Genomic DNA, 12,252 nt, shown 5'->3' with positions numbered 1-12,252 from the left:
GGGGGGGGTTTGGTGATGGTGTGTTGGGGGTGAATGACACAGACGTTGAAAGCACTTAACGTGGAAGCCATGTGTTTGTGTTGATGTTGACTCTCCCCGTGGCCTCGATGCACTACAACTGGGATCCGGTGTCGGTCTGCTGGGTGAAGTGAAGCTCAGATCTGATTCATTCGTGTATGTAAATGGTCCGTCATTTGTGCCTGGTAGAGCAGTCATCTGTTGTCTGTGTGGCATATGTTGGTAGGAGTGGGGGTGGTCTGCCTTGACATGGTGCCCAGTGTTTGCACACTGATGCGGTTTCAGAGCGTGTGGGCACAGAAGTCTGTGCCAGGTTAGAGCAAGGACGGCTTTCGTTATCAGCTGGCGGCAGAGAGGGGAGACTGGATGAAAAAATGAAGGAGAGGGAGAGAAGGTGAGGAGGATTGGGTGACTGGAAAGAGAGAGAGAGAGAGAGAGAGAGAGAGAGAGAAGAGAGAGAAAGAGAGAGAGAGAGAGAGGAGAGAGATGGTAGAGAGAGGCATGGTTTGGTCTGTGTTGATGCTCCTGGGGATTGAAGAGATCTCAGTTGGGTTTGGAGAGAGTGGTGGGTTCTTCATTAAACCCCTGAAGGATGAGACAACTTTAGTAGATAACAATTTTGATCATGGGTTAATAGTTTTATCAAAGTCATTTATCTAGAAAAACTGTCAAACATTCCCTGGTTCCAGCTTCTCAAATGTGACAACTTGCTGTTTTTTCTCAGTTTCATGTCATTACTGCTGAAACAATTAATTGATTACTCAATGAGTCAAATGACAGGAAGTTTACTGCTAAATATGTTGAGAAGCAATTAATCATTTCAGTTGTTTTTCAAGCAAAAAGGCCCAAAATTTGTTGAGTACGATTTGGTTTTGGAGTAGCCTCCAACAATTTACAACTTGTGACACATAATAAATGGTTACTGGATTAAATGAAAAAAAATAATGGACAGTTTAGTCTGTAGAGAAAATAATCATTAGCTGTAGTCTAAGTCTTTGGATTTTGAACTGCTGGTTTGACAGTTTCTCTTTCAAAAAACAAGATTTTGTTATCTTTTTTCTTTTCAAATAACAATATGAATTTCATTTTAAAGAGATAAAGCGGAGTTGGCTCTTTAAAAAGAGGCTGAGACATTGTAAATTTTAGTTTGTAGCACCAAAAATGCTAGATCCTACACTTCCCATAATGCAGAGAGAGATGTGTTGAAGTCACCTTTAGGCTGACTTAGAAACAATTTGAAGACGTTACCTTCGGTTTAAGGAAATTTTTATATGGAATTTTCACAATCGTCTGCTATTTTGCACACTAAACCAATAATCGATTAATCATAAAAATATCCAACACATTAGTCAATAATGAAAAATATTGAAAATTTCTAGCCCTATTTTACTACACACTGAACTATCAGACAGCAGGATGAATGGTGAGGGGGGGTGGGGTGGGGGGGGGTGTGTGTGTGGTGGCAGCAGTGGATGAATGCTGGTGTTGCCTGCCTGCAGCAGTGATGATATCACCCAACAAGTCTGTAATAGCTACTGTATATCTGAGGTTGTCTCTCATGGGAGAACAGCAGCATAGTTCACATGATAGAAGCTGCCATTTAATGAAACCTATTGTTAAATTACAGTTTTGAGCTTTCATTGGCATTGATTTTACAGTATCAAAAAATGGATTTTACAGTTTTACAGTGAGCTTGTTTTAAATTATAATGAGCATGCATTAATACTGCCCAGAGACACATGGCTTGTACAAATGGCTAACTGAAAACATACTTACATACACAAAATATTATTTTCCTTATTATCTTCCACTATTCATGACTAAAACAATTAATCATCCATGAGATGCTTTCAGCACATAATTATATGAGATAGTGCTGATATTGGTGCTCCTAATTGGCTTCTTGCAGCTAGATCAATATCGAGCAGTTATATGCCATAAGCTGCATTATATGAGGGTGACATTAAGATGTTTACATTTATTTGTAATGTAGGAAGCTAAGGAAGAGTCTGAAGATGTAGACAGATCTGGTCAAATGATCATCCGGTAAGAAAGTGATGCAGCACCTGGTCACAAAGACCCACAGGTTTCCTTTACTCAGAGTTGTGGGTAATTTTGTTGAATCATCTTTAGTCCCAAGTGGTTCTCATTTCCTGGTTTACAAGTGCAGTAATGACATCAAATCACATTACTTTGGCTCTGTGTCATAAACAAACCGCCGGCTGACGGCCTGTTTATTTCAGTTCATGCTGACTTGGTTGCAGCAGGTATTTATAGGAGACAGCTACATGACAGCACACAGCAGTTATTTAACCAGGATAGCTGACTCAGAGCACATCCTTATTTACAGTCTTGAGCTGGCCCTCAGGGCAGTTTTCACAGGGTTAAACACATCTAACACTGAGCTCTCAGCTTGTCAGTGCTGTTCCTTAATGCTCATTAACATAAAATGAATCTTTAATCATCCCCGTAGGGTAATTTCATCAGTTCACATCTCCCACCCAAAAGATAAAGAGATGAAAATGTTCCAGTCACCAGGCGAATTCTCTTGCTGCTATTAGGCTTCTATTTTTCCCAAGTAGTTCCCATACATAGGTTTCAGTCTGCAGGAACCCTTTACCCCTCTGCTCAGTTCATATACTGTATGTCTTCTAGACTTTTATACATGTACTGGAAGACCTTGATCAACCTTATATGCTTTTTATTGTGCAGTGTTCTCTTGCTCAAATTGAGTATATGTGCACTCTCTGTTCCCCTTCACCTGAGTGAAATGTGTGTGTGTGTGTGTGCTTGTAAATGCTACATCATGAGAACCAAAAGAAAAATGTTTTATCCTAACAGAGTGAGGACATTTTTGGAGAGTGAGCACATTTTGGTCAGTCCTCACTTTCTGACGTACTTTCAAATGACTGTTTGAAGGTTAAGGCTTGGCTTTAGGGTTACAGTTAGGTTTAGGTTGGGTTAGGGTCAGGGTTAGGGTCAGGGTTAGGGTCAGGCATTCAGTTGTGATGGAGAGGGTAAGGGGCTAGTGAATGCATTTTGTCAGTGAGTGTCCTCACAGAGATAGAAGTACAAGTGTGTGTGTATACCACTTTCTCGTCAAGCTAATCAAAAACTGTACTTTGTGATAATCAACATGCTAACCTGCTAACGCTGACAATGCTAACATACTGATGTTATGCAGGTATGATGTTAACCACATTCACCAGATTAGTTTAGTGTGATGGAAATGCCATTTGTTTGGCAGGTATTTGGTTTAAAAAGAAAAAAAAAGAAAAAAGAATATTTGTACAATTTCTTTTTTAGTTTTAGTTTAAAAGTTGAGATATTTCAGTCTGGACCAAAGTGGATTGAATATGCAACATCGCGTGAAGATTGTGCATGTGTGCAACAGCATGCAGCAGCGAGGGTGTTCACAGGGATCTTAATGTGTGCAGTCTGTCTCTCGGGCACGTGCTAATCACAGGATGAGGCTAAAGTCAAAGCCAAGAGAGACCCTGGCCTGGGTACAGCAGCTAATCTGCTCTGAACCAGGGGGCCACGCTGACTCCTGTGCCCTCTCTTTCCTCACTTCTTTGCTGTGGTGCTGCATTATTGCAGGTTTATTGCTTTACTGGTGCAGATTGATGGACTACTTTGTTAGGGAGAACCTCCTGTAACGGTTCAATCACACTGATTAAAGCAGCACTGTAGCTGTGTGTGCCCACAGAGAGCACCTGTGACTGTGAGTGGCTCTGGATGAGAGGATCTGAGAGGGGGAAAAAAAATGTAAACGACTGGAGATCCGGCAGCCAATCATAACGTGAAAACACACATGATGAGGCAAAACTGTGAACGAGCCTGAAGAGCGAGTGGGTGATGTGTGAAGCTGATGGGAGTACAGAGTAGTGGTAGGTGTTACAAAATGTGAATAGCGTATTGTGTTGGAGTATCTGTTTGTATGTGGGTGTCAGGACGTGTGTGTGTGTGTGTGTGTGTGTGTGTGTGTGTGTGTGTGTGTGTGTGTGTGTGTGTGTGTGTGGGTTGGCAGAGTTTGTCATACTACAATGTATGCTCATGTGTGTTTTGTTTCTTGTTCACAGAGCTCCATGGAGTCTCCCAACCTGGAGTTTGAGTATGGAGACACAGACACACTCACTGCTGAGCTTTCAGGTAACACCCACCACCTGCTACACCCACAAGAAACTTCTGTAAATCAGTTTTTTAAAAAATTTTTTATAAATCTTTGTGCACAGCTCCACTTGTAGCTTTTATCCATTGTCCATCAGAGTCTGACTTTCAGCTAAAATTATGAATGGTTTTTATGGGAGACACAAGATTTCACCCACAGAATTCTTGCAATAATACCTCTGGTTTCTACTTGGCATACAGATTACAATGTGCTATTGATTGGAAAACTAACTCTGCATCTACATTCCTCAGGTTTTCCTCAGCTGTTTTATGTTACAGTGTTTTTCATAAGAATAAGAAAAAAAAACAAGACAATAAGTTGACACAGAACACAATGTTCTGGTCCTGACATGTTTTTCAGACACACATTGCATGAGTAATGTTCTGAGTAATCATAAACACTTTGATTATACATTCAAAACTGCTGAATTTCTCCGGCATCTGTGTGTCTGGTAATGCCTCAAATGTGACTTGCAGCCAAAAGATGCACAAATAGATAGTTTCTGATTTTACTTTAGTTTATTTGAAGTGTATAATTTATATTCCTCTTCTGTCCAGCAGTAACTTTTTTTTTTTTTTCCCCGGATCCAGCAGATGTGCAGAAAGAACCGTTGAATAACAGCAGCGGTTTAAAGTCAAAATGATTGTCCTGCTGGTAGATGGCAAGCGGCAGCTGATTTGCCAAGAGTGTTAGTCACACTGGCAAACACACACACACACACACACACAAGCAGGCAGAGAGTCACAGCAGCTTTCTAGCGACAGCTCCTCGGGGGCCGAGGAATGATGACTGCTCTCAGAACAGGAGGAGATGCATGACAACGTGACGAATTGTCAGACTGTTAGGCTTGTTAGACAATCGCTTGATCCATAAAACGTCAAAATGCCAAAAAGAGCAGCAAATCATCACTCTGGAGAAGCTGCAACAAGAAAATGATTACAGCTTTTGTTTTGATAAATGACTTCAAACGATTAACCCATTAGCAAAATAGTTGTTAATTTATTTTTATGTCAATCAACTAGTCAATTTATAAACTAATTGTTTCAGCCATAATTCTGTTTTATTCTCTTCACAGAGCTCTACAGTTACACAGAGGAGCCGGAGTTTGCCCTGAACAGAGACTACTTTGAGGAGGACTTCAGGAGCCATGGTACTGAGTGTGTGTGTGTTTGTGTTGTGTGTGTGTGACACGTCTTAAAGCCATGTTTTCAGATTACCTGTCGATTGCCAGGTGTGTCCCTCCCCTCTCTGCCACTGCCTCTCAGGAAGAGAAAGTAAACACAAAATGGCTACGCACACTTTGCCAACACTCTGCTTTGCCGTGCCATATCAAACACACACAAGTCCACAGCCAGTAGACTGGTGCTCCTGTGTTGCTGCTGTTGTTTATCACAGAGACCTTGACAACTCCTCCACCAGCGTGACTTCTGTTGACTGACACAACAAGACTGAGTGCTTTTATGTAGCTCTGAATGCCCCGAATGGATCCAGTTTACTGCTTGATAACAGCGTCCTTCAGTGAAATGTTGAAGGTTAACTGCTTTCTCAACGTGGTACACGCACGACGAAGTGTGTACTGAAGGGAATTACGGGTGAAATGATAAAACCACAGACTGACTAAAGTTAACTTGCACTTACATTTCTACAATTTCTCCGTCATGAAACCATTTCACTCCTCCAGCCCTCTGCGCGTCTCTCGACTTTACACTAAAAGCTGTAAAAGCAATGTGTTCAGCTCAGTTTTCTCAGCTCAGAGCTACAACACAAGCCAGAGTTGCTCTCCAGTGTGTTATTGTGGGTTTTTAAAAAAAATGTTTTTAAGCTGACCAGTGTGAGGTGAGTGAGACCAGGCACATCAAAGCTCTGCTCTTTTAAGCTGTTCAAAGAATGAATATCCCCGCAGATACAGATGGGAGGGCCCATCCCAACTATGCGATTAATTATTGGTTACCGAGAACAAAGCGGCTTTTCCAACATGGACCTTGGCATTATAGTCAGTCTGATGAGATGAGTCCTTAATACGGGGTTTCTTTACTTGATATGCTGAAGCAAAAATATCCTGTGCAGAAATGATCATGTTTTCATTGTGTTAAATGCTTTTTCCATGTGAAAATAATTAATATTTATTACATCAAAATAGAACAAAGTCTGTTTTCTGGGAATGAAAGCCAGTCATTTTGAAAATATTGTGTCTAGCAAAACACTGAGAATAAGCAAGAAGCCACAAACGTCTCAAGGCTCTGCGACACACTTAATAGACAAAAGAATACCTTGCATTTGGAGTTGAAAAAGAGCGAGACGAGCTCTGTCCTCCTTTATCTGACACCTCCTCTCCAAGCTGAATGGTAATGAATAGCAGGATTAGATGAGAGCTCTCTCTCTCTGCTGTTTTACAGAGATAGAGCGCAGAGCTGCGTCTTTGCACCACAGGCTTTTCATTAGTGTGTATGTGTGTGTTCAGTGAGCACTGTATGTTAGTTGTCAAAAGGTGGGTTTTTCGGGTTTGACTTGTGCTCTTTGTGTGAGCGTGTATACATCACAGCCACTGACAGTTTGCTCAATCAGTGCTCATAAATTCAGTCACTCACATAAATTACAGTGATTATCACAACATGTCTAATTTAAGATTGCTGTAGAAAAAGTATGGTTTTGGGGACAGTGCTGAAATTAGAAAGCAACGTTTGCTTCCTGACTTGAGTGGACAGTGCAAGTCAGAGTATATTAAGTAGAAGATCAGGGCTCCACTGATCATGATGATGGTGCACTGCTTAATGTCTATTACTGTCCACTTCATCAAATGAAGAGTCTAAGAATAGAGGACTTACACAGTGGAAAAAAGAGACTTAAATCCTTGCCAGAGAAGCCTGCATTTCTGCAAGTTGTATGCTTTTTGTAGTAGTTTGAGATCTACTTCACATAAGACTACGTTTTTGGTAGTGCTAATAACCTTCACACCTGTCTCTTTTCCCCTCATGACGCCACTGGCTCTGGTAATTGCTGCGCTATATGCCTCCCTAGTTTTCAGCTATTTCTAGAGCTGATGCAGTGGGCCTGAACATGATGTTGAAAACTAATGACAGACAGATCAAAGCAGCCGTCAGTCTCTATATTTACACACACACTATAACATGAAGACAGTGAATGTTCAGGTCAAGAGAACAGTTTGACTAAAATGATTTGCAGTCAAAAGTAATTACATTTTACGTTACAGTACATGATACACTGTGGCTTAAATACTGTATTAATACCAGATGATAACAAATACAAAGTGACTGATAGGAAAGAAAATGACTATAGTAACTACAGTAAGCTAACAAGTTTCATAATTGCTAACGAGTATGATGATATTTGAAGCTAACGAGAATGATAATTCAGCAGCTAACAAGTGCGATAATGCAGTAAGCTAAAAAGTATGATGGTACATAAAGCTAACGGGTTGGATAATTCAGCGTAATGCAGTAAGCTAGTGGGTATGGTAACGAATAACAAGTGTGGAGTGACTGAAAGAAAAGCTAATTAATTAAGCTAATGAGTAAGCTAACAAGTGTGAAGTTGGTAATGTTGGTACACTTAAGCTAAATATTTTTTGTAGAGTGGACATTACTAAAAATGCATTGTCTTGTTTAAGAAGCATAACTGGTATTTTTTTCCATCTGGGGTCTTTCTAAAAAAAAAATGTCAACCCCCCGTCTCTTTCTCCTCATGTTTTCTGTCACTGTAATAAGCCAAAAATGTCAAAAAGAAGAAATCTGCAATAAAAAGAGAACATGGATACACAGTAAATCAACCTCAACTGTATAATGTGAGGCACAGGATAAAGATACAGAGAAAGTGCTTCTGAATCTCACCTTGAACACTGCTGTCGTGTGTGTCCTCTCTGGAGCTCGAGGCAGGAGGTGGATCGAGCTGACGGTGGAGGAGCAGAGGGCGTATGTGATGAGGCTGCTGGACGCGCTGGAGGTGACGGACAGGGACAAGAGGCTGAAGGTGGCCAGAGCCATCCTCTACCTGGCTCAGGGTATGTAGGCCCAACACATTACAGTCAGCAACAAGCATTTTTCACATTAACATTATTCCAGTATCTGACTAAGTCATGACAGTGAGCCAGCATGCATAATACCAGAACTAAATGATATTCAGCCATCATTCATTTTATTATGGTCACGTGTGTTTTTTCTACTGTGTGGAAATGTCTTTCCTGAAAAAACTCCATGTATAATGCAACTGTAGCAGTTAATATACACCTGTATACCACACACTTGTTGCAATTAACTTTTTACTTTAACATATATTTGCTTCTCAAAGTCTATATGCATGATACTAGACACCCAGTGGCATTTATCTAAAATTATGTTAACTAATGCATACTAATGCAAAGAATAGCACATATTGTATAATATATACAGTGTCAAACACTTATTATGTGAGAGAGATTATTCAATAACCTGAAAAATTCCAAGTAAAAAGAAAAGAAATATGGCATTATGAAATATATCATACATCCAAAAACACACTCTTTGTGTCCCATTTCCTCTACACCTTTCCCCAGGAGTGTTTGATGAGTGCGACACAGAGGTGGATGTGCTTCACTGGTCCAGACACAACGTCTTTCTGCTCTACGACATGGGCATCTTCACGGCGCTGCTGGAGCTGCTCAGCATGGAGATAGAGTGAGTAGTACTGAACACACTGGGGATATATGAGTCATTAAAAACTTTTCTTAAATACTTCAATCGACATCAATAATAATAATTACATCAGTTACTGCGAAAAATCAAGAATACCATTTCTTTAATAGTGTCACTTTCACTATAGATTTGTTTGGTGAGACTATAGGATTACTGCTAACAATAGATGGTAAAAGAAAGGGACACAAAGGGCAAGCAAGCCAGAGAAGTAAACAGGGCCTCAGAGAGATGCAAGGCAGTTCGTCATATCTTTTTTTTTTTAAATTTGTTTCCTCCTTGGGTGAAGGTCTGCAGCGATAAAGGAAGGGTGAGGGCTGAAATAAAGGGTAGAAATGCTATTATGAGTGTCAGATAAAGGAATGCCTTCCTTCCTATCCGGAGGTCTTTCATACAGTATGCAGCAAGCTTCATGTTACTAAAAGGTCACAGGTTCAAGCACTGAAGGAAACAATGTGTTTTCCTTGTTACAAGATCAAACTTCTCTCAGAATCCTCCCACTGAAGCCCAGCTCCCTCAGCACGTCCCCTGTTTCCTCCCCCAAAATCCTCCATCTCCTTTCTACAACAAGAGGGGGGCAGTCAAATGAGAGGAGACGAGGGTTGTGGGATTATAAATACACAGAGAGTAACTGAAGTGCAAGGAATACAGGAAACACGCCGTCTGTGATCCACGCTTCAAACCATCCGTTGGGGACACGGCGCGGCAGCGCCTCCTTCAAGTCAGCTTTGTTGCTGCTGGTGTCAGCCCGAGTTGGGATCCAGTGCATCTTTGTTGTTACATAAGCTGCTATGAGGCATCATGGCACAATCTGTCCTATCACCAGGCTGCACGGCAAAGCAGTGTAAGCAAGCCAATCAGGCAAACACACACACATGGTGCTTTGCAGGTCATTGCTGGTTACACAAAAAACATGAAAAAAGGCATCTCATTGAAAATGAGTCTGGTTGTGTACGTGTGAAACCCTCTGTATCCTTATATCATTATTATTATTATTATGTGGTCGTCATACTGATACCTATATTGTCACATGTTATGTATTTGTATTACCCTGACTGTGCAGACTGGCTTGTCATTTTAAAATTAGCCACTAAAATGATATAATTATTTACTTGTGTGTGCACAGTAACAGCCAGGCGTGCAGCAGTGCAGTGAGGAAGCCTGCCATCTCTCTTGCAGACAGCACAGAGCTCAGGTGAGGAATATAATCACATTACTCACAGTCTGCTCCACCTTCTCCTCTACTTCAAATAATGGGGAAACCAATAAGTAATACACAAAAAGATTTTTATGTGTACTGTATTTTCCCATCCCTCCATTTTATGTCTCCTGCCTTGCTGTTTTTCCTCACAATTTTTCAATTCACCTCAGTATTTGTCATGCTTACTTTTCTGTCATCTGGCCACATGCACACACATACACCTTCGTGGACACGCACACACACCTAATCTCCAGAATGTAATTATATTCTTTGTCCCTTTCCCTCACATTCATTTTCATTCTCTGCTTTCACTTAATGGAATTGATTTTTGGAAATAAAATAGGCCAAATGCTCCTTTACATGCAGGCGCGCACACACACACACACACACACACACACACACACACACACACACACACACACACACACGCACACCCATATTTTCACACATACACAAAGCTCCGTCTGTGCATTCCCCGGATGAACACTTACAAATAATTACAGACTAGAGGGGTAGATTTGCACCTAATTGCTGCTACAAAATTGAAAAACCATTATAGTTATTTTGAACAAAGTGAAAAGCTTTGAGTGAACAAAGCATTTAATGCCCCAAAACACCACCTGACTTAACATCAGGTAATTGTGAATGGATGGTGCATTATCAGGCATTATCTGGCAGAGCCCAGGAATCATCTCCTCCCATTTTTATAGGCAGAAGCAGACTGCATAAACCAAGCACTTATCATTTACTGTTACTCTGCATCTATTCCATTATACTATTGTTTCTTGTACATGTAGACCTGTTATGCCCATTATCATTGTTTAGGACACCAGTTAAATGCCTCCCACACACACATACACACACACACACACACACACAAACACACACAAACACATAGATACAGTCAAGTTAATTGTTGCGTATGATCCGCTTCCTTGCAGAGTGTTACTGAGCATCATGTACCTAATGGTGGAGACCGTTAGAGTTCGAACAGAGGACGACCGACCTGAGTGGATAGCAGCCAGAGAGACCTTCAAGAATGAGTTAGGTGTGTGTCATTTAGTATCTTGATATTACAGTTATACTCATATGTCCATATACCCAATCCAAAAACATTGGCTTTGACCTTTGTCCCCTCAGGTTCACCCCTGTACAACGGAGAGCCCTTCGCCCTGCTCCTCTTCACCATGGTGACCAAGTTCTGCAGCATGAACGCCCCACACTTCCCCATGAAGAAAGTACTACTACTACTCTGGAAGACAATACTGGTTAGTAGGTCACAACCAGTCATGCATCAACATGTAATGCACACCAGTCATTTCTTTTTTTTTCTCCATTTATTAGTATGTTTCTCTAATTGTGAATCCTTATTTCAATATATTTGTAAAAATACAACATATCAGACTTTGTAAGGGATGAAACGATAAAGTCCTGGACTGATTTCTGTCACTGTGCCTGGTGTTAACACAAGATAAGTGTGAGGGATCACAAGATAATTGATGGGACTGGAGAGAATCAAAGCATTCAGTATTTCTTCTACATAAAAATGGTCATTTTCTCTTGTGAAATACTGGATTCTTTTAGCCTCTCACATGTGTAAAATGTGTTTAAGAGAAACATTTTTGAGATGAAAATTACATCAGTTGAAGTTGTAACAATTTTCCAGACATTTTAAACTTGTGAGCAGGGGTCGCACATGGACATTATTTCATTTTAGGGGCCACAAACCAAAAAGGTTGTGAACATCTGTCCTAGAGTTCTGTCGACCAATGGCAGTTTTTGATTTCCATTTAATTAAAAATTGTGAAAATTATATGTAGTGTGCTTTAGGCCAATTGCCGACAAGAGGCACAAAGTACATGTATGAACTTTTATATCCTGTACTTTCCACTGCATTACATTTCCCACCCTTGTGCCTCTCCTATGTACATGATTCCCTCTACATAAGCCTGTACATTGTTGTGTTTCTGTCTCCCTCCAGTTCACCTTGGGGGGTTTCGAGGAGCTCCAGGAGATGAAGGTGCGGGGCAGAGAGCGTTTCAACCTGCCTCCACTACCGGAGGACAGCATCAAGGTGGTTAGAGCCATGAGAGCAGCCTCTCCCCCGGCCTCCGCCATGGAGCTCATCGAACAGCAGCAGCAGCAAAAGAGGGGCCGCCGCAGCCGCAGGGTACAGG

At 41.1% G+C, this 12,252-nt stretch overlaps 1 protein-coding gene across 3 annotated transcripts in view; it reads left to right on the top strand.

Annotated features, from left to right (window-relative positions):
* The window catches only part of strip2 (striatin interacting protein 2), a 25,672-nt gene that overhangs the window by 1,613 nt on the left and 11,807 nt on the right, over window positions 1–12,252 (top strand). For all 3 annotated transcript variants that reach the window (XM_023402042.2, XM_023402041.2, XM_023402040.2), the window contains exons 2-9: window positions 4,101–4,170; window positions 5,265–5,339; window positions 8,073–8,207; window positions 8,739–8,859; window positions 10,001–10,069; window positions 11,017–11,123; window positions 11,216–11,343; window positions 12,057–12,245. In XM_023402042.2, coding sequence (XP_023257810.1) covers window positions 4,101–4,170; window positions 5,265–5,339; window positions 8,073–8,207; window positions 8,739–8,859; window positions 10,001–10,069; window positions 11,017–11,123; window positions 11,216–11,343; window positions 12,057–12,245 — 894 coding nt within the window. The remainder of the gene's footprint in view (window positions 1–4,100; window positions 4,171–5,264; window positions 5,340–8,072; window positions 8,208–8,738; window positions 8,860–10,000; window positions 10,070–11,016; window positions 11,124–11,215; window positions 11,344–12,056; window positions 12,246–12,252) is intronic.

Source organism: Seriola lalandi, unplaced genomic scaffold (genome assembly GCF_002814215.2).
Source record: "Seriola lalandi dorsalis isolate HSWRI2012SDOR001 ecotype SW California unplaced genomic scaffold, Sedor1 jcf7180002053896, whole genome shotgun sequence".
NCBI classification, from domain to species: domain Eukaryota; kingdom Metazoa; phylum Chordata; class Actinopteri; order Carangiformes; family Carangidae; genus Seriola; species Seriola lalandi.
Note: the sequence above shows the minus strand (reverse complement) of the source record. Positions and strands in the feature narration are given on the sequence as shown.